Genomic DNA, 22,035 nt, shown 5'->3' on the forward strand with positions numbered 1-22,035 from the left:
TGGAGAGCATTAGAGACGATGGTCTGGAGCGAAGAATTGACGCTGTTCCAGAAACAGCAATCACAGCGGCGATGTGCGCCGATCAGGTGCAAGACGCGACCAAACCCCATGATGAGCCCCACATGGATACGCAAGTGACCAGTGAGGCAGAAGATCAAGGCAATGCAGCTCAATTAAACACGAGTAGTGTGGAGCCGCAGCCGGTCGTCTTGTTTGAATACGAATTACCACAAACCGGATCAACGGAAAATATTTCTCGCAAAGCTCAGGATGCACCTGAGGGCGGCACACAGGGACTGCTGCCTGATTCGCTAGGCTTGCAGCTGACCTCGAACAGCCATGAGGGTTCCAAGACGGCAAGCACAGAAAGCCCAAGTCAGCCTCCAGGCGCTTGTCGCGATGATGCTTGTGAGGCCCCAATGCAAAAAGGGGATATTCCACGAAACGATACAGGACTGGCTGATCAAACGAAGCTGACACCCTTGAAGGAAGCGCTGGCGATGGAAGCTGCTATGCGAGAGCCATCCGCGGAACAGGAGCATTCAGTCAAGCATTTGAACACGCTCCCATCACCCGATAACGAGCCCCAGGTGCAGCGCCATTCCAATGCGGCTACCGCTAGCGTGGCCAAACCGCAAGACCCTGATCGCCCTTCTGCAGCCAGAAGTTCTACAGAAGAGACGCAGATCCTAGCAGTGGCGTGATCGACGGAGCTGAAGATGCTGTGAGTCAGTGTCACGCCTGAGCATGTGGCTGCGGTTGGAAACGACAGATTTTAGAATCCATGTGGATTAATGATTAGGGATACATGAGGTGGCCTTGATGCAGCCGGGTTACTATGTGGGTACCCTTCTGTACAGCTGTTCTAGCGGCAAGCCTACGCCGGACACTTGCCGTTGCTCCACGTTGCGGCATCGACACCGTGCCGCACCCGCCGTAGCCTCTTACATGATAGTAGTAACAATGATCGATTTGTAACATTGTTCTGTCTATGCGACTGTGCTAACGGTATACAGTAGTTGATATGAATGTCTGTGCGTTCTGGTTGCGAAAGTAATGTTGGTACTGCCACACAATCTTTACCATGGAACGAATGAGGGGAAGTGGTACCATAACTCCCCGTTAGAAGGCAGCATCTTCAATGCAGACTCTGCTGCGCGTCGAATGGAGATTGATTGCGGGGTCAAGCCACGATAGAGAGGTGGGCCAGCCCTCTGCCATTTCCTTGGGACGACTGCGTCACATTCGTCTCGAACTACGCGTTCAGGAATAAGAAGTATCCAGGGTCGAAATACTAAACATGCTTTCAGCTACAATCATCAAAACCAGGCTTTCCTCAAACAGTACACATGCTCCTCAACGGACGGGATACGCTATACCTGAATCGCGGATCGTGGCGACTACAAATTTCTTCACCGATCAATGCGTAAGCGGAGCGATGCATGCCCAAAGAAGCAGTGTTGATTACGGCGGAAGGGCTCTTCCAGCTTAGTGGGCAAGTGTGCCTGGATATACAACGTACGATTTTCTAATCTCTTCTTGCTGCCAGATTGCCGATACCCGTGCGGGATGGCCTGAGTCTGAGGTACGGTGTTGATCAATGCGTGATGCTTGCGGCGGCCTCTAGCCCCATTTGGTATTACACAGGCAGGGACTACAGTATGTTGAGGCTCGTTGGTATGTATCGGGCTTTGCAAGATGTACAGCACGGAAAGAAAGACGGGAAGATTCCATACAAACGGTGTGCGCATTCTATCGCTACCTGGGCATACCTAGGTAGTCACTCTCGACTCATGTGCACCCTACTGGACTACTGCGCACATAGCACTGAACACGGGATTGAAGCTTGTTTCTTTTCCTGTTCAGTCTGAACGACTCCTACGTCGAGGTGACGTCCAGCATCTGGCTTGGCGGGATGGCTCAGGGACAGATATAGTCTGAAGCTAGAAGCGTTTGGGCAACGCTTAGGTCTCTCCTTGCGTCAAGAACTAGATCTTCGCTCCAGAATCGCTATCGCTTCTCATGAGTGTAGGGCTGAGAATCCATTTCCCTTCACCATCTCACCATTACTATCCTTCGTAAAGCCACGAAACAACTACCGGCTACCTGTCCGTCGGCGCTAAAGCTTCAGTTGCTCAAACATACCTAGGTAAGAGTCGTTCATGTCCGTCTCAAGACACAGCGCGCGCCCATAGAGTCAGGTTCACCAACATGGCTGAACGAGTTGACCGAGGTCTGGCAGCGTCCCGAAGTTTTAAAAACGCTGCCCAGGTGCACTCTCGCAGCGCCTCGTGCGCTCTAAAGACTGACGTAATAGCCACGCAGTCATGGTTACCAATCAAAGATCAAGTGCTATGTTACTACAATGTCGCAGCGGGACGATGAGACATGTGACTGAGGAAGTACAACGATCTTCCCGGTGACGTCATAGACGCGTCGCTATCTCATGATCAACCCAGAGATAGTGTCGTCGCGTCACACAGGGCCATCCCACGATTGCGTAAGGACAAAGCACCGCTAGGTAGTTACCAGTGAGCTTACCTCGCGTACACTGAAAGCCGCCGAAGAAGGGACTGCTTTTCCCACAACGGTGGTGATTGTCCTTCCCAACGTTCGGTCTTGTGTCATGCATACTCACGCCACGGTTGATTCCGCAGCGACGGCGAAACGTCTCAAGCCCGCGACATTCCGCTCTTCCACCCCGGCCCCAAGCACATGTCAGGAAGACGGAAAATTGGGTGACGTATGCACGGGCCTCCGGTTCAATCGTTCCGCCGGATAGATCTATCCAGCTGACTGGGTTCCAGGGACCCGCCAAGTATTATCCCGCGACCCCAAGATCAGCTTCCCCTCTATCAAATCACCGGTTGGCGATGACATCGCTTACCCATGTCTGACTGACACCAACTTTCGCCGTCTTGACTGTGTATTTCTGACGAGTTCGGCGATAACACGTTGCGCATGATAGGATTGACGCCTGAAAACGAACATGTAAGAGATATTGGCAGGCGGCTAGATCGGCACCTCCTGCATTTAGCGCGACAACGTGTTTCTCTCAACACCAAGCGAGATGTGGAGGGTTGGCTGGTAACGGCGAGTTCGGCTATGGTGTCCATCGTATCGGCCTTTGTCACCGCCCACTGTTGCGGCAGTAAGCAAGGGCGACACACAGAGAGCGTCGCCGTAGATGAGCGGCTCAGCACGCACACTCGCATTGCGCGACTTCAGCCTCTTTTGCCTCTGGCCTCACGTATGCATCTCCCCTTCCTCCAGACTGTGCTCGTGGACACCGAGACAACACATGGCTTTCGGCAATGCCTGTATAGGCAGTCGAGATGCCGTCCTTGCTGGTCTCGGGGGTGGATCGGCAGCAAGCATAGTCTGTATTCTGGAGTACGTGTGAGCCTAAACGTCCTCGATAACATGTTAGCCCGAGCCCAACCACGAGGGCATGCACATTACCAGCCTACCATGCAGCAAACTAACTCGTGCGTTGTGCCGCACGGCGCATTAGGATGGAGAGTAGCGCTGTAACATAGCGCGTGAGCGTTCTGACCTACTGTTCCGTTGGCTGGGACTAGAGCTCCGCTAGCGAATTGAAACTTCTGTCACACACTCGAGCGAAGTTTACGCAAGACTCATTCCGGCTGAGACATATCTTGGGACAAGGGTAACAAGGACTATTTCGGCTATCCAGATGTCCATAAACAAACATCTCAGGTTACTTAGAGCAGATCCATACGTCATTCTCAGACCACAATTTCCCACACCTACTTTACGCGGCCTGCGTCTCATCTCTCAGCACACGGCTAAACCACGGAGCCGCAACGAACGGCGCCCAAAGAGGGAATCCGATGGCCCCTACACCATCAGCTCATCCGCGCACTAGTGAAATGCATGAAAACCTGCAGTAGTGTACGCTAGGCGCCGTTAAGCCTCACTAACCTGCAGCAGGAAATCTTCGAGAAGCCCTTGTATCCTATCGCTCGCTTATCCCAGCATCTAAGGGCTACGCCATCGTGCATACGTGGAAGCGGTGTCTTGCTTGCATGTGCATAAGCACCGCGCTGCAGCTCCCAGATTGCAAGCCTTTGAGGCAGCCACCATCCGGTCAGGTCAAACATCTATATCCTCTAGCGTAATTCGCGGCGCGTTGCGGTGTAGGAGCAATGCATAATGTCCATACGCTGTAAACGCCCAATTGGACATGGACAGCACTCGTCGGCCATACTCTACATACGAAGGATTCAGGGTGCATGATTATGATGTCATCAAAGGCAGCTTCCGACTCTTTCGCCAGCAAACACGTGCATATTTCAAGGTAGGAGAGCAATTGTGCATCATCGAACTACCAAGCATCCTCCACAAAGCGACCGCCAAGACACCGAGCCAGGATACCCCAATGGAAATATCCCGACTCGTTACGAGGCACGCACCTCGTTTCTTCCCGTCCCAGGCGTTGCCTCTAGGACTAAACTCTAAACCACGTTTCTCTTTTCTTTTTGCCAAGCTTCCTTTTTACCAAAAACGTGGCCGAAATGATCAGCGAATTTCCTACACACACCTCGATGATTTACACTGGTCTTGTGACTACAACTTTTGCATAGCGTGCGCAATCCCGCTTGCATGTATGGTGATTGTGATATAATGATCTTCGTAACGCCGAAGCACCGCCACATTGCACCCGGGGGAAAAGTCCCCGAGTAACGAACCGCCTGCTGCGTCCCAGGGTGTCTCAGACACTCCTGTTTCCAAGGTATACCACGCAATATCGGGCCTGCATCATGTATCGCTAATCCCAGCTCACGGATTGGGCCGTGATTGCAAGGCAATATACGCAGGGCACTCAAATGTTGTCTCGCGCGGCACTATGGATACTTCCATCCGGTCGCGAACCGGATCCGCACTGGCGGCGAAGATGGAAAAGTGGGGGTTCCAGCTGGTTTGCCCGTTGGTCAAACGCCGACCGGTGCATGTTGCACTTGCTAGCGACGCAAAAGTCGCCCTTCCAGAAGGAACAGTCAGACCTAGTTTGCAAGTAGAGTATCTAGAACGCCTTGGTTTTTCAAGTGGATATGGGGTAGGTCAGAAGCCGATCGGATAAGACGGCATCAAGCCGTAGCGGTCAAGGAGTCCATGTTTGAAGTCATGTTGTCATGTTGTCATGTTGTGACGATGCAGCGTGCGTGGGCTGAGAAAATTAGCAGGTCACGTATGCACATTCGTAAGTTGGCAGAAAAAAAATTGTTCTGTAAAGCGCGATAAGCTTCTATTTGATTTCTATGTTTATTTGTTATCTATGCCGCATGCAGGCTAATACTGCAGCCCTAATCTTTCCAGCTAATCTGATCCTTCTACAATACTCTCTCTTCCACAATCTGAAGCTGCAGCCCGTGCGGTCGCATTGCAGCAGACCGTCCGACCATCGGCGTTTGCGCTCGATGAGACCTTGCATCTTGTGTCGGATTCGGGATTGACAGTTCGTGTTGCTCTAGTTTTCCGATAGTTCCCGCACTATGGACAAGGGCCGGGCGCACGCTAGTAGTGGCTTGTACGGGACCTCTGAATCCTAGACTAAGCTGTCGGTAGTACCTAGACTCATCATGGCTGAGGCTGACAGCAGCCTAGCGGCGGGCTTGCTAAGGGGCAAAAGTTTGTGTGGCTGTTGAACCCTCCAAGTGGAGTGCCTCATGGTACCAGACCCTCTGATTCTTCTCCTTGCCACTGCTCAAACAGCTGGCGCACGCGGTAGTCCGTGGCCCAACCAACATCGGACTCGATATCTCTTAGAAGATGTAAAACGACTTGGCGTTCTCGTGCATCACTGAGGCACTGGCCAGCAGTAAACAGGGGTTGTACCGAGTGAATCCGGACCGCTTCGTCTGACCGAGCAAGCGAAATGCCAACAATTTCGCGACTGTGCTTCTGGCAGGTGACCAGAACCGATTGGTAAGAGTTCATCCGGGCGACGACAGTGCTGCGCCCCTGCGTGGACTCGTGTGGCTTATTCATGAACAAGAGAATTTGTGACATGTGGTATGTCTGCATGGTCGAGGCACACATGGGTATCGAGTACCAGACCTCGGTGAACATGGACGCGTTATCGTTGTTGGACATCGGCCCGGATGCTTGCGATGGTACCCTGGCCGAAGGTTTGAATGTGACCGGGAGGCCATCGTGCCAAACCTGGAACTGCTTTCGTAGACTAAACCAGTAGTCCAGCAGAGTTCGCTGAGGGACGCCTGCCCATGTCATGCCCGCCTCATTGGAAACTTCATCTCCTGCAGCCATGAAGTTGACTAGCTTGGCCATGAGCCAGACAAGGGCATTGCAAATGAGGTCTTCCCTCATCACAATGTCGCTGTCTTCCTGGAAACCACATACTGTCGTGTTGCTGGGCAAGATGAAGCCTTGATCGTCGATCTTGAGGCCAGCCTCTCTCCACAATGAGAGGTCCTCGGTATCCAGTCGTGTGTTGGTCTTGTTGATGAAGGCTGCGAGCATATCTTGTCTAGCGATGTTCCAGAAGGTTGCTCGCCGAGCCTTGGAGGTAAAGTTGAAGCTTGCGGATGGTACCGAAGATGTGGGTGTTGGTAGTTGTAGCGGCATCACATGCTCTTGTGAAAGCACGAGCAAAGACTTGGCACCATTCAGATGCTTTGCCCAGTCTGTGACGGAAGTGTCCAGGAACTCGTAAACACAAAGAATGGCGGATGCTGCTAGCAGTTCGTCGGTGTTGGATGAGAACGAGGTGTTGCTTGACGTCCGTCGTCGCTTGGGTGCTGGTCCATCGTAGGCCGAGTGGGGGTTTCTTAGCTCGCATTCTGACTCGTCGGGAGAGGAGGCAACATCCATCTTGAGAGCATGAAGCAGCAGTGATACAGCTGTGTCGTAATATACTGCTGCTTTGTGCTTCCAATCAACCATTGATGCTTCGGGGTACTGTTCCATGCGCGCTTGACGCGTTACGCTGCCTCCCATGACGGGCTTGCGGCCTTGAACACGTGCAAGAGACTTTGCTGCGCAAGCAACAGCTGCGTACTTGAGTAGTGGGTTCTCGCGCGCCTGCACAGGAACATAAGACGCAAAGTAAGTGCCGAGGTCGTACAGATCCATCCAGTAACCAGGACCTTCTGAAAACCATCGGAGCAGGAAGGCGATCTCGTGATCGTCTTGAACAATGGAGATGCCGCTGTCCGAGCGAGGTGGTGAGCGTCTTGAACTTGCTATTGACACAGAGCGGTGCATGTGCACGTGGTCGCCGGAGTCGTATGGTGAGTTGAGACGGGGATCTATTGGCGGTGAGGCTGACGAGGAAGTAAAGTCCATCACGGGATGTATGCGTCGGTTGCATAATGAAAGAGGTGGCGAAAGAGGCGTCCCTACGACCGAGGCTGGTGGCGACTGCATCAGTGGTGGTAGCGCCTCGAGATCAGGTGTGTAGCAGAAAGAAACGCTTGTCGGAGCCAGATCTGGCACCATGCTCGCTGGAGTGCTGGTGACTGACGGGAAGTTGCTGTGAGTACGCCATGAAGGCAAAGAGCGAGTTTCGAATGGTCCTGGCGACTCCATCGAGGCTGTCGACATGTTGTCAAAGTCGGGTGTACCAGGATCCAGATATGGGTTGGTGGTGTTAATGAAGGTTACTGCAAAGCATTAGCCGAGCTGCATGGGTGACGTGCGAACCTCTGACGGTCTTACCATGCTTGGGAATGTCCATCCAGATGGCATCATCGTCGAAGGTGTTCTTGTACGCATAGAAGCCTTTGAGGGAGTTCTCGTCTCCCGAGTCCTCTCCGTTCATGGAGGCATTGTGCTGGTGGCGAAAGACGATACCTGAGCTGGGAATGCATTCTCTTGAGGCTTTGGTGCACTGCCCACACACAGGTTTCTTTTCATCACACTTCAGCTTCCGCTGACGGCAAGTGAGACTATGGGGCAAGGTCAGTAGGAGGCGACGACGAAGAGGCAAAGGCACAACACCACGTACCATCCGGTTCGTGATCGCATTGCAAGTGGTTCTATCGTGTGGGTCTTGTTGCGAAAAATAAAAAGCTTAAGATCTCATAGCCTCGTGCCGAGGGATGTGGGTAAGAAAAAGCATCCACATGAGTCGGAGAGAGCTGGCCTATATCTATACCAGTATGTCGAGGGCGATAAAGCGTTTGATACTCGATGGTTAGATGCGGGGTCTAGCATGGGTTCGCGCCAGTTGCGGATCCACCGTCACCATGAGCAAGGTTACGAAAATTGACGAAAGGATTGCTCCTGGGCTAGTGCACAAATCTGAATCGCGTCCGTGTTGCTCAAATTAGCTGGTGTGTGAGAAGCCAGACTTCAGTGTAAGGAACTAAACATTGGGCCCGCCGCGCCCACGCCAGGTCGCGTCAAGCGCCGCAGTCAGCCGAGCCAGCGCCGAGTTGCACTGCAGACACTACTTGTAGAACGCTGCAAGCATGGCTGGGGGAAGACTAGCCGGATTATGGACGCTAACTTGCCACTGAATTTAAACTTTTCTCCTGGTCGCTGCGCGTTCGGCTAGGGATGCACGTCGGCCCTACTACCTGGCCTACCTACGCATTAGGAGCGCTTTTCCCTGTCTCCACGACCGGAACTTCACTTCCTGCCTTGCTGCCAAGTTTCACAATAACCTATGAGAGACATCGGACCGTCCTCCACGCCCTCAGCGAGCATGGACGATAACGCGCTCGAAGCGTTAACAGCGGCAGCGCAACGAACGTCCATCATCATCGCATTTCCCAATCTTCGATGAGCATGCAAGCATCGGAACATGATGCGGCGCCCCCTTCACCGCCGTCCTCCCGCGCCCCCGTGCCCGCTTACGGCCATGGCAAGGCCTGTCACTATTGCGACACCTTCTGCTTCTTCTTGGGACGTTCTGGTACCGCCTCCGCGGCGTCACCGTCGCCATCGCCGTCACTCTCCGCATCTTCCATTTCAGCGTCGCTGTCGGAACCGCTGCTCTGATGGTCGGAGTCGAATTCCTCCCCAACCTCCGACTCCGAGTCTGCTTGGAAGTCTTCATCTACACTTTCGTCATCCTCGTCGGCACTACCGCGGTTTGCTGGTGCTCCATCGTCGCTCGAGGCAAGATCTTCGTCTTGGAGAGCAGCTGCCAGAATGGCTCCGGACTGTATCACTATGTCAGCCAAGCTTGCGCAAGAGATATGATATCACTAACATCGTCTGCCATTTCGTTCTTTGTCTTGATGCCTTTGGCGCGGAAGAAATTCTCGAGCGGTTGTTGCTCCTCACTGCGTATTGTCAGTTTCAGCGTCTCTGGCCTGAAATTGGTGTCAACCTACCGGTTAATATTGGAGAACTGATGCTCGGCCTGGCCGTTCTTCATGCTGAAGGTGATGTCAAACGTACGGCTTGCAGCCATAGCTCCACCAACACGCGACATGGTTACAGAGGCGATGTTGTCCATGCTGATGTAGGTTGCCGGCTTGGGAATGAACATGAAAGCCTTGTCAAGGCAGAACAAGTGACCTTCGTTGGCCTTGATCGAACACTTGACGCCCGACTGCTCGTGATGGCTGATGAAGTCACGAGACGGTCTAGTGATGCGCTTTCCACTGAGACCACGGAAGATGTCTGCAACGACTGTAGCGATGGGGGCTTCGTAGTGCGACTGCAGCTTGTCCTTGTACTTGTCCTCCAACAGATCTCCCTTCATGTTGAGATCGAGATTGACCTCTTCATCGCGCTTGAACTGCATAACGAGGAAGGGGTACCGCGTCTGACCCTGACGGAGGGGAGGGTCGAGGCCAACGGTGATGAGCGTGTGCATGTCGTCGGGTTTTGGCAAGACCATGAACTTCTTGACCGAGTCGAACTGGATCTTGTAGTCGTATGTTTTACCGCGTAACCGGAACGAGCTTTCGTACATGTCAATGTCGAATCGACCTCTGTCGTTGTGTTAGCGTGTCGTAGGATATGGCAGATACGGGCAGCGTACCTGGGCGTGAGATGGAGGATATCCAAGAAGGTAGCAAATGTGTCACCAGCGACTTCGCCAATCTCGGCCTTCTCCATCAGGGTCTCGTAGAACAGGTTGGCGGCATTTGTCTCTTCGACATCCTCGGCACCAGAGACATCTTCGCCGTCCTCCGTCTTCTCCTTCTTCGAGGCTGTGCCGGGGATGTAGAAGCGCATCTCGACCAGCTGGTCGCGAGCGCCTGCGGACTTCTTGCCTCTGAAGCGGGCGCCTCCCAGGTTTCCATTTGCGCCCGCGTCGCCTTCGGCCGGCAGTGAGAAATCGACAGCCACTTCGTTCTTGCCTGCCAGATTTGTGTTTGAGACTTCGGTGTATGGCACTTCAAAGGCAGGGCGGTTGGCGACGTTGAAGGTGAGTTCGGCCTTGCCAAAGTCGGCCTTTCCCCAGTTCCAGCCGCGCAGGGCATGCTCGCGGTTGTCGAGGCCGATGCCATACCACGACTTGAAGACTTTGGAGACGCGGTCGAAATCCTCGTGCTTGAATCCATCGAGTTGTATGACGCCGTCGTTGCGCGACAGAATCTTGATTTCGTAGCCGCGCGCGGCTCGGCTCCACTGCGCTTGCTGGATCTGTGACTGGTCGCAAGTGTACGTTTCGCCGCCGTTTGCGGGCTTCCAGCCAAAGCCCGAGTCTGAGAATCGAGCCGCGCCAGGCTTGCGCGAAAGATTGAGATAGATGTCGTTGAACGCCTCCCTGCGCCACGTTAGCTGTGCTCTTCACGCCCTGCCAAGAAGCTCGTCTCGTTACATTTTTGCGATCGCGGCGGAGTAGACGATGTGGACAAAGGCCGAGAGGTGCGACAACGGAGAGATGCGGCGGTGACGGTCGAGAGTCGTTGTCGGATAGCTGTTGCTCTCTGTCTCTCACTTGGCAAACGCGCTGTTTGCTTACGTAAAGACGCTAGCTGCAGATCTCACGTGACAGCGCGTCAACACTTTCGCGTCGTCTGCACGCAGCATGGTCCACCCCGTCGACGTCCCACCTCCACTTGCTCCCTACAAACGCCAGACCCTGAGAACGGTCTCGGTCAGGTATGCCGTCTTGTGTACATGTCACCCTGAGAAGGCGAGACCCCCATCTTTCGACTAGTGCTCACAGTTCCCAGACCTAAACTTAACACTCCAGCTACGTTTCTGATAGACGAAACCTTGGTCTCATGACTAGCACCCAACGTCCATCCATGATCCAGCCACAAATGCTAAGCTGCCGGCAGACTGTGCTCGGCCTAATGACATGACGCCTTCGATTCTCCAACGGTTTTAGCACCCACAGCCTCGCTTTGCTCCAAACACTAGGCTCGTTAAGTTCGCATACGGTGCCAAGGTGGACGCAAAGTTCGTCCGTTCGTCCGTTCGTCTGCCCTGCATCTTCTTGTCAGAACACCTCAGTTAGCTTTGGCTGTCACTCGTCTCGGGAGCCCGTGATGCTGCCATGATCGACACGGCGTGAACCTACTCCAGAGAGGTCGTCTAGCTCATGAACTCAACAACCAACAATAGACCCTGATGCACTCGCTGCCTGTGGCGAAAACTCAATGTAGGTATGGCCCTTTCATGCGACCCTGTAGTAGTTTCCAGACTACTGTGCTCCACTGTCGTACGGCACCCTGATCATCATTTATAGTTCGGACGGCATATCTTCCTGTCTTCCCCGCCCCGCCCTCCGCAATCTGGCTTGTTCTACAAGAACAACGTCAGCTTGGCCTGCATACTGAACCAAAGCACTACAGTCTCGGACAGCAGTGTCTGAATAAGAAGAAGCATTTGGAATACGCTATACGCCCAAATTATCCACAGAGAACCAGAGTTTGATACACCACTTTCAACGTGCTTCAAAAGTGTCATCATCTAGACCCAGCGCCATTACACGCGTGGTGGACCAGATGGTTTGAGCTAAAATCAAACGTTATATGTTGCGATTACGAGCATGGCACACATTTAGCTTGAATCGCTTGTGTATCACGCACTACGTCCTACTACTGGTAATCAATAGGACTGCTTGTGGAACCCCTCATCCAGCTATGACGTTAGAATCAATACTTGTCAATCAGGCGAGTTAGAATTTGTGTATTCCAAGGTTGTACACTCCTCATGGTACAAGCCGTGAAACTATCTGCACCACTATATTGTGTAGACGAATCGATCTTTGCTTAGCTTGTGAGGCAGTTGAAATCGAAGTCAAATATACTTTCCAGGTGCCAAGTTAATTTGGCGACGCTACGATGGTAGCATGGAATACGATCTTGGATATCTCGGATACTCCGACACGGACGAGATCCAGCTATCCTAGGGGTACGGATAAGAGATTATCCCGTTGTCCAGCGGAACTCGAAGCCGTCAGGCACTCCATCTCCGTTTTGAAACGAACTCGGCGTCGTGGTTCCTCAATTCGGGGGCTCTCGTACGAGGGCGCTCCGCGGAAGACTTCTCAAAGATGGTCTCTCCTAATAGCTATGCACCTTGATCGTAGACTTGAAGCCGTTGTGATGCGAAGTGAAGGCTGATAAGCTGTATATGTCGCCTGAAGTTGGTATGTACCATGCATGCCTTACTCAGCAAGAGAGGTAGGGGGGAGGTGGAGGTCCGCCCGGAGCTACCCCGCCAGACAATGGCTCAGCTCCTTTGCAGCCGGCGGACAACTCCATCATGCCATCATGACGGATTCGAGCGCACAACAGGCAGAGAGCGACTACTTCGCCAACGAGCCGCCGCCCAAAGACCTCAAGGCGAACACGACTCTTGCGCGCGAATTCATCGCGCGCCATGCCGATGAGGGTCGCCGCGTCGTCCTCGTCACTTCGGGTGGCACCACAGTACCGCTAGAACAGCAGACAGTCCGCTACATCGACAACTTCTCTGCCGGTACGCGGGGAGCCACGAGCGCCGAATACTTCCTCCAGAATGGCTATGCCGTCATCTTCCTGCACCGCCAGTTCTCGCTCCTGCCCTTCTCGCGGCACTACTCGCACAACACACGCTCCTTCCTCGACTACATGAAGGAGGAGAATGGACAAGTAGTGGTGAATCAAGAACACCAGGATCAGATGCTGCGCGTGCTGCGGCAGTACACCGATGTCAAGCGAGAGAACAAGCTATTGATCTTGTCCTACGTGACCATCACCGAGTACCTATGGAATCTGCGCGAGGTTGCGCAGCTTATGCGTCCGCTTGGGCCGAGAGCCATGTTCTACTTGGCTGCCGCCGTGTCCGACTTTTTCGTGCCACAGGACCGCATGGTCGAGCACAAGATACAGTCAAATGAAGAGTTTCACCAGACCGCAGATGGTACTCGTGGAGGCCATGCAAAGCCACCAGCCGCGCGTACCGAGGGCAAGAGCTTGATTATCGATCTGGAACCTGTCCCCAAGTTCCTCAAACAGCTCGTAGATGGCTGGGCGCCCGACGCCATGATCGTAAGTTTCAAGCTCGAGACTGATCCTTCCCTGTTGGTCACCAAGGCCAAATACGCGCTGAACAAATACTCGCATCACCTTGTCATCGGAAATTTACTGCTTACTCGAAAATGGGAAGTTGTATTTGTCTCAGTTCTCGATGGCGAGAAATGGATACGCGTACCTACTAGCCGCAGGACGAAGAGTTTGTCGGGCATGCCTTCACTCGTCGGGTCAGCCGATCCCATGACAAAAAAGGACGCTCAGGCGAGCGAGTCCATCGCAACAGAGAAAGGGGTACCGCAGGGTGAGCCGTCGTTGGAAATCGAATCTCTCATCATCCCCGAGATCGAGAAGATGCACACCAAACTCATAGAGCGATCCCAAGCAAAATCTCAAGCTACGTAGCAATCTCACATGCACAGCGAGTAAGCTTTGTGCTGCATCTACTACAGCATGTATTCCAAAACGGTTCGATGCATTGCACGGCTTCTTACACGTGCTTACTAGGCTTTCTACTACACATTACATTGGTGTCTACGCGTAGCTCATTCCAGGATGACCTTCCATTGTGCCGAAGTGTGGCGTACAGCAGCGCCATAGATGACCAGCACTACAGCACCAATGCCAACTATGCTAGCAAAGACACCGGCCATGGTACCAAAACTGTTCACATAGCCCGCCTCCTCAACCCATGGTACCACACCATAGAGAAAGCCAAAAGCCACAATGTTCTTCAGTCCGTTTACTAGTAGTAGAACGTCCGAGTTGACCGGCAATGCGCAGTCGCTGACATACGCCATTGTGATTGTTGGTACGGCAGTCAAGGCGATCGAAATCATGCCGTAACCGAAGAAGAGCGATAGCCATGATAGGTGGTTCTGCACACCGTAGCCGAATACGAGACAGCCTGCTGTCGTGACCACGAGCGGAATAGCAATCAGATAGAGCCTGCTTTCTGGCTCGTAGATGCCGAGCAGTTTTCGTGTCCGTCGCTTGCACCAAATGTCCACGAGATTTCCTAGCTTCAGTCAGCACACGTTTCATCGTAGTTCAGCTGAGCTGCTCACCTCCTGCCCAGGCACCAATCAAGTTGCCCAGAATACCCGGTATGTTGATGAGACCATTGATCTGCGGGCTCCAACTGTATGGCTGTGCTTGCAGCACAAATGGGTTGAGGATATTGACCGCGACAGTGAGTACTAAAGAGATGGAGTAGCAGAGAAACGCGTATATGACCGCAGGATATACGATCATCGGGAACGGCCTACTCGACGTCAGTACTATATTTTCAAACAGAATCAACCTATCAGTACCTTAGAAACATTTTCGGTAGACTCGTATCCGAAACTCCGCTCCATAGACTCAATTCCCGTGCCCAAGTGTTCTTCGCATGTTGGTGCAGGATCCGGTTGCTGGACTTTGGCCGGAGGTATTGCTCGTCTGCCATGACGATCTTGTCGCTCGATGGGCAGATTGCTACACCGACGCCTTTAATCTCTTCGCGCGTGTAACGCGTTTCAGGGACAAAGAATAGGATTGCGAGAAAATTCAGCGCAGTCAGAACGACGGCAATCCACTTGTGCCAGCGCCAGCTGAGGTTCGTTACGATGAAGCCGCAGATCAACGGTCCCAACGTGTTGCCTCCTGCAATCGCGTTCATGTAAATGCCCATCTTACTGCCTCGTTCATGCAAGAAGTAAAGGTCGTTGACAATTGCTGCGCCCAAAGCTTCTGTGGAAGACCCTGCAAATGCCGCGATGATGTTGCTCCACAAGAGGCTCTTGAAGGAATTTGCCATGGCACCCCACACGTAGCATGCGCATAGCAGGGCACTGGCAAATACGAAGACTGGCCTCTTCCCGACGTAGTTGGCGACCGGCACCCAGAAAAAGTTGAACGCGCCCAATACCAGAATGGGGTACAGGAGCAGATGCGAGGTCTCGTCCATTGACTTGTCAAACTCGATCGAGAGGATGTAGAACGCTGGTGCTAAGCCTCCGAGAGCGAAGTTGGTCAAAAACGTGAAGGCGCAAACTGAAGCGAACGCGACGTGCTTCTTCCATCGGGGCCAGCGAAGAGGGTCATTGGGATCGACCGGCGAGGGTTGAGGATAGAGAATAATGTCTGCTGGCGCGCTCTCATCATATCCAGCTAGATGCGCACAATCAGCCTCGCAAACAACTTAACGAGCATCGCCAAAACCGTACCTTGCTGTAGCACCACCGTACCATCCGTCCGATCCAGATCTCGCAGGCAAACGAAGTTAAATCCCATCATGATTACTCAAAGTCCCTGCGAAACCAGCAGCGAACGCGATCCTTTAGTTCGGGTAGGAGACAGACACCCAGGACCAAAACCAAGCAGTTGCGTCGCGATCGCTTTTGGGCTTGTTGCTCATCGGCGACATGGAGTATGCACTGGAGCAGATGATGAACATTGTTGACATTGTGGTCGGACTCAAAGCTATGTATGTGGAGTTCCGTGCGTGCAAGACAAGATTATGGTCCGAGTCGACTGCTAACTTCTCACGCGCTGCAGGAGCCTAACTGTGTTGATATACAATTGCTGCAGTGTTGGTGTGTTTGCTTCTTTGGTTGGCCGGATGGACATGGTTAGTATGGGGTCGAGGACACTATCCGATGCTGACATGATGAACGTTCATGCAGTGTCGGGACGTGCGGGGCCGGTTGCAATCCTGCGCCCTTATGTGATCGACGGCTAGAGTCGATGCTGAATGCGCTCGAGTGGACAAAAGGAACGAACAAGTGCAATAGCAGGTGCCGGAGTGCGTCGCAGTAGCGCAGATTTGTGCTGAGATTGCCTGGTGTCTTGGTCCGGATGAACTGATCAGTCGATGGTAGTGCAGATATCGATGTCGGGGTCAATAACCACACTGGAAGCCCATGCGGGTCCCTGTCGCACACATACACGATCCGTAGTCATCGCAATGCTGCAAGATTGCGTCGCCATGCGTTGACCCTTTGCTTTCTCAAGCCCGTGAACGCCCGCAACCCCTTGGGCCTGCCTAGCGATGAAAGACGAGTAGACCGTGCCCAGGTGCAATATGCTATCGCGATCCCCCAAGTGCTCGAGAGCTGAGCTGAGGTTCTCCGACAGCGCGACGAGAAACAGCTTGCGTCGTGTCGGAGAGTTATCGATTGCTAAGGCGACGAGCCCGGACGAGCCGTGCAGCTTGTTGTTGGTTGCGGCGCCATCCCGTCCCGCTTCGCTAATCTGCGCCAAGACCAGCAGCGTGAGAGCCGCGGGGAATGCAAAACTTGGAACCACAACCTCATCCTTCTCCCACGCGCCGTAACTAGTCCAAGACGTTATACAGTAGACTGATCCGGACTTCTCCGCCCACGTTCTCAACCCCTGCTGCTGAGGCGGTCGTCGTGTGGCTGGTGCTGAGACGCTCGATGACACGAATGTGAACGGGACTCGAAGCTGTGCTTCCGCAACGTAACGTTGAACGCCGACCTCAGCATGACACTGACAGTGCAGTATAGACAGATCGAATGGTCAATATTCAATAGGCACATCGATGCAGATGTTGTCCTTTTCCCAAGCCTCGATATTCCAGCCATCGCTCTACTGCTCACGACAGCTCCTTTTTTCCTTCGAGGGTTGCGTCTCGTCTCGAATTATGCGACTGTTCGTCATGAGGCCGTAAACGCCTCTTCGTCATATCCTCCTTCCCATTAACATGCGAAACAACTCATGCGCAATCCTTTTTTCCCTTCCCTAGGACAACGAAGGAACCTCGGAACGCACCTAGGTATATCGAGTTACATCCCAGTCATGCTGTACGACAACAATGAAATCCAATACAATGCCCACAACATCCTCTACAGCCCCAAAAATAATCTCGAGTGCTGCGGCCTCTCTGCTGAATGATAAGAGCGAATCTAATGCCCATGGTCCGATTTGCCGTGGCGTCCGGCAGGGAGATCACCCGTATCATTAACGCGCGCACGGCAAATCATCCTGCATACGCAGGCATATCGTCAGTGATTTGGAGCGTTTCTCGACAGACGCCAATGGCGCCAGTAGCATGCTGACAAGACAATGCTCCCTTGTTTCTTTTCTTTTCGCCCAAGACCCCTACCACATCGGGATCACAGTGACGCCTTGCGTTGCACTGCGTGGCGCCTATTGGGCCAGGCACACATCGCACGTCCGCTACGTAACCAAAGAGACGTGGAGATCTGCTTGCTACTGCACGCTCATCGAGTGACGATCAATAGTGTACAGCGCTGTCTAATCCGAGGATGCGGCGCAACGTAACGTTTAATCCTAGCCTACACCAAAGTATCTTTATCCCCGCCACCGCCAGATCTTGGTGTCTTGTTTGGGACGGACCTATAACCTGATAAACACAGTGTCTCACCGCCTAGGCCCCGATACACTGGACTTGTACAAGTATATATCGTATGCGAAACCCAAGCTTTTGTCAGGGTTTCCTCGTATACATAGGCTTCACAAATCCCTTTCCTCACGCTTGTAGTCATCTCCAATACATTACACAGTCACGATATGGCCACCTCCACCATGACCACACTCGCGCCAAACGAAGCTGCACCACCCGCAAGAAGCGAGTCCCCTTTCAAACATCCTCGACCACCACCAGGTACACCAGCGAAGACAGCGAAGCTCTGGGACAAGTACGAGCGACAAGCCGTAGAGACAGCGAAGATGAGAGAAAGGAATACAAAGCCTTCACAACCTCCACCTTTAACAATACCAAGTAACAGCAGAGCATATCGACCAGAGGAAGGGTCACCGTCGCGGCCCAGTTTCGACTTCAAATTCAAACGTGGCCGTGCCGCAATGACTTCAACGACAGTGGATATCTGCAAGACGTGTACGCTCCCCATTACCTACACCTCGGGGGTATGCGAAGTCTGTACAAGAACCATCTTCCTACCGTCCGCGAATGGCGAAACAACGCCGCCTCTCAGCCCTGCCGCGCGTAACTTTGCCTCTACTGACCTCCAAAAACTCCGCAAGAACTCACTGAACGATGATGTCATCACTCCGACATCAGCATCATCACGACGAACTTCATATTGCCCACTGCCAGCGCACATCTCAGATCCATCATTCCGGCTCTCCGCACTCCAGCCACCACCCGACCTCGAGTCGCTCTCAGACCTCGGGCGCAGGAGGAAGACGTCCCTTGTTGACCCCAATGAGCCTCTGCTTCGTCTACAGATTGTACAACAACCACATGTACCGCGCTCGGCCATGAACTCACCCCCCATAACCCCCACATCACCACCCCCATGGACCGCGCAGTCTCGCTGCTCCACGCGCCGCTCTAGTCTCGCAAACCCTCTCTTATCAACACCATCAGGTCCAAACGCGCGCACAGATAGCGTCGCGTTATCAGAATACAGCACCCTCTGCCCCTTCCCATCCACCATGACCACATCCCGCCCCAGCCTGAGCCAGACCGACACCGCACGCGAGAACCCGACGAGCGCGTGGGACGACTGGGATAGCGACGGCGAAGACAGACTCGGACTCGCGGGATGGATGGGGCGGCGCAGAGTCAAGAGTCGGGCTGGTGGTGGCGGTGCCAGGGAAGGGGGGAAAGGTAGCATGGATAGTACGGAGAGTGATTGTGAACCGACGAGACCGGGTACTAGTCCTGTGAAGACGCCGAGACAGGGGAGGAAGAGTACGAGTAAGGAGGATCAGCGGCTGGAGAGGGCGAGGGTCGAGGTGGTGGCGGAGAGTGCGAGGACGGTGAAGAGGGATGTGGAGCGGCAGGCTGCGAAGAAGAAACCGAGTGGCTTCATTAGGGTGATTAGTTGTGGGCGGAGCGACAATGATGGTTGAGTTTGTACAGGCTGCGATTTTTTTTCCTTTGTTGTATGTTCGAGCATGGCGTTTGGGGTTGCGTGGGAGATGAGGGATGATACCAGGTGTGTTGGCATAACGGTTGGATTTGTGGTGATTGTGGTACACGACACTACTACAGTGGTTTCTTTCTCTACATATCTTTGAGTTAACAAAGGCCGTAAATTGCGAAGCCGATATAAATAATCAAGCATAATTCATAATGAGCTATAACGTAAAGATCCAGATAGATGCGCAGATAGTGAGTTTGAGTCTCGCAAACTACCACCCAACAACACATCGCTCTCCCCCACAACCGCGCAACAAAAACGTCGAGTAAACTCACCCACGGTCGCGCATCACTCAATCCTCACTCTCCGAGCCATTTTCATCCGTCACTACCAGCTTCCCAATTCTTTCCTGGTATCACATCCCTCTCCCACCGCCAAACGCCCTCGCTGCACGTTCCCACACCGACATCGCCATCTGACGAATGACCCTGTGATGACGAAGCGCTTGGTCACCGCCGGGCTACCCGCATATTTTACCAGCTACCGGGTGATCAGGCGGGAGCGCGCGGCTGGATGTGCTTGGCTTGGATGTGTAGGCGCTTAGCTAGGTAGGGGTAGGTGAGGATGTTGTGGAAGGCGCTGATGTGGGTATGTGACTGGCGTTACCAGGCGGGGGTATTGCGCTGGGGGTGTTATGCAATAAGGCAGTGAGTGCGCAGTGGAATGGGAAAGAATGTGATGAGGTAGGTTTGCGGTTGAATGGAAGCAGTGAGATGTCGATATCGCAGTACCTCAATGATGCAAACCAACATCATCATCGGAGCAATCCTTGATCAAAACACGTACCTAGCATACAACCAACGACCGTTTCGTGTAGATTCAGACGCAGGACCCGTGTACCCGTCACGGTTCCACCATCTACGCGTCTCACCAGCAGACCCTCCCAAGTAGGAGCCGAAGCCGTGGGCATCTGATCAATCTTGTGTTCTCCGAGATGCGGATGCTGTGGCTCCAATTGTGCGGCGGTCTGCTCGCAATCATGTCTGCAATCAATCTTTGCTTAGACGCGACGCTCAGTGTGTAACGTCTCGCAGCACTGAGCAGTTGTAGGCGAGTGTTACACAGGCTTCGGTTGGGCGGTCTTGCCCATTCCAGCCTGATCACTTCGAGGGTGTTTGGGGAGTACGATGGCGGTAAGATAATGGACCTGATGGATACTCGAGTAGTTGGCTGTACACTGTCGTTGGGTTTAGTAATCTGTTAAACGCAGGATGGGTACTGGGATGGGCTAGAGGAACGCGACGATACGACTTCGAAATGGCTGGTATGCGCTCTTACATCTTAAGCGGCGGTGTGGAGGGCGGCGAGCGAAGTCGACGTCGAAGGTGTGTGGTACAGGTGGCGGACGCGTCTACAATCGTTTTGAGTGTGGCAGTGTGCCTGTCAGCTACCAGTTATCAGGGGCAGGATGTCAGGGTTGATATGTTGTGTTCGGCCGAGTGCACCTTGGTGAGTAAAGGTTAAATGTTATCCCTGTTTCTTGATGGCCCAACAGGTGAACATACTCTGGTACGAATGCTTACGGTACTGATGCACTGCGCGCCAGGTATACACAGGAGCTGTAAGCTAGGAAATGAATTGGTCAAAGTCATGTCAGCTTCGCATAAGATGGTGCAAACTTTGGACTGCTTCGATGCCGCTTCATCCGGAGTTACAATATTGGTATCGGCAGCAGACACGTACAGACCTTGTTGGTGGAGGACTCGTCTTGGGTGAATGGCACTGCAGACCCTACTTGTTTGCCAACTACTGCACCATCTGTTCATCGTTTTTGCAGAACTGACAGAAAAATTACGTCACAATCCACAATCGATACGAGGCGGCTATCACGATCTTGTAGACCAGAAGCCCAATTGATGGTTGTTGGTTGCATGGTTATGCAAGCTCAAGGCTAGTCGCAAGCCATTCAATAGCTCGAGGTCCAGCGTCGACGGACTGAAACTATCGCAACGGATGCTTCGACGGGCAGATGGGCAGTCAAACTACCGAAAACCATACGGCATGCGGGAATAAAAAGGCGCGGGGACGCGACAGCCCGAGGTGTAAAAACGAGATAAGATGATCGTGTTTGGGCCGTTGTACGAAACGGGTTAAGCTGGGTGGTTTGGCGAGTTGGATATGCAGCGTCGTGAATGTGATACATACCAAGGGGAAACAAGACAAAAAACAAGCGGTACATGGCAAACGTGGCAGCCAAGCTCGGATGTCGGCAAATGTCTTGAGAGTTTTTGCATCCGCCTTGGGGGTGTTGGCGATGAGTGCAAAGGTGGTGGCGGTGTTGGAAGGAGGGCGGCACGGCGTGGCTGCTAGGCCTTGGTGGGGGAGGGTCAGCACAGCAGGAGCGGCCAACTGTCCCAACTCTCGGTGTTGCTCCGGGCGTTGACAGCAGGCATAGGGGTGCGAGAGGTGAAGCACGGTGGGTGAGATGAAATTGGCAGGTGGCGTGAGCGTCTGCCGTGATGTGCTCGCAGGCAATTTCCTTACGAAGAGCTCATATGGCGATACGCGGACGGGGAGAGATGAACTTGATCTGCTTGCATCATAGTTGCCTGTAACCGACGGTACGGATGCTACCAAAGCTTGTCACGTTGTGCCGTCTCTGGGTCTCGCGGCAGGGTCGTGATGGAGATGGTCCACTTGTTGAGCTAGAAGGATGGCCGGTGTGTGTGGGAATACGGGAGTGTCGAGGGTTTCCAGAAGGCCCG

The 22,035-nt window shown here is 53.3% G+C and overlaps 4 protein-coding genes across 4 annotated transcripts; 1 reads left to right on the forward strand and 3 right to left on the reverse strand.

The window, feature by feature from the left end:
• Window positions 1–5,688: 5,688 nt before the first annotated feature.
• On the reverse strand, window positions 5,689–8,010 carry ACET3X_004800 (uncharacterized protein; the record flags this gene model as incomplete). The annotated part of the gene is made up of 3 exons (XM_069450935.1): window positions 5,689–7,646; window positions 7,702–7,931; window positions 7,991–8,010. 3 exons carry the CDS (start codon window positions 8,008–8,010, stop codon window positions 5,689–5,691), a joined length of 2,208 nt encoding a protein of 735 aa, XP_069306844.1.
• An 854-nt stretch (window positions 8,011–8,864) lies between these two features.
• ACET3X_004801 (uncharacterized protein) lies at window positions 8,865–10,980 on the reverse strand (the record flags this gene model as incomplete). Its single annotated transcript, XM_069450936.1, has 6 exons — window positions 8,865–9,152; window positions 9,203–9,275; window positions 9,327–9,932; window positions 9,983–10,714; window positions 10,769–10,867; window positions 10,913–10,980. 6 exons carry the CDS (start codon window positions 10,978–10,980, stop codon window positions 8,865–8,867), a joined length of 1,866 nt encoding a protein of 621 aa, XP_069306845.1.
• Window positions 10,981–12,674: 1,694 nt separating this feature from the next.
• ACET3X_004802 (uncharacterized protein) lies at window positions 12,675–13,820 on the forward strand (the record flags this gene model as incomplete). The annotated part of the gene is made up of 1 exon (XM_069450937.1): window positions 12,675–13,820. The coding sequence occupies one exon, from the start codon at window positions 12,675–12,677 to the stop codon at window positions 13,818–13,820; it is 1,146 nt and encodes a 381-aa protein (XP_069306846.1).
• Window positions 13,821–13,960: 140 nt separating this feature from the next.
• Window positions 13,961–15,692, reverse strand: ACET3X_004803 (uncharacterized protein; the record flags this gene model as incomplete). Its single annotated transcript, XM_069450938.1, has 4 exons — window positions 13,961–14,433; window positions 14,483–14,679; window positions 14,729–15,566; window positions 15,623–15,692. 4 exons carry the CDS (start codon window positions 15,690–15,692, stop codon window positions 13,961–13,963), a joined length of 1,578 nt encoding a protein of 525 aa, XP_069306847.1.
• Window positions 15,693–22,035: the final 6,343 nt, after the last annotated feature.

Source organism: Alternaria dauci, chromosome 4, assembly GCF_042100115.1.
Source record: "Alternaria dauci strain A2016 chromosome 4, whole genome shotgun sequence".
Lineage (NCBI taxonomy): Eukaryota > Fungi > Ascomycota > Dothideomycetes > Pleosporales > Pleosporaceae > Alternaria > Alternaria dauci.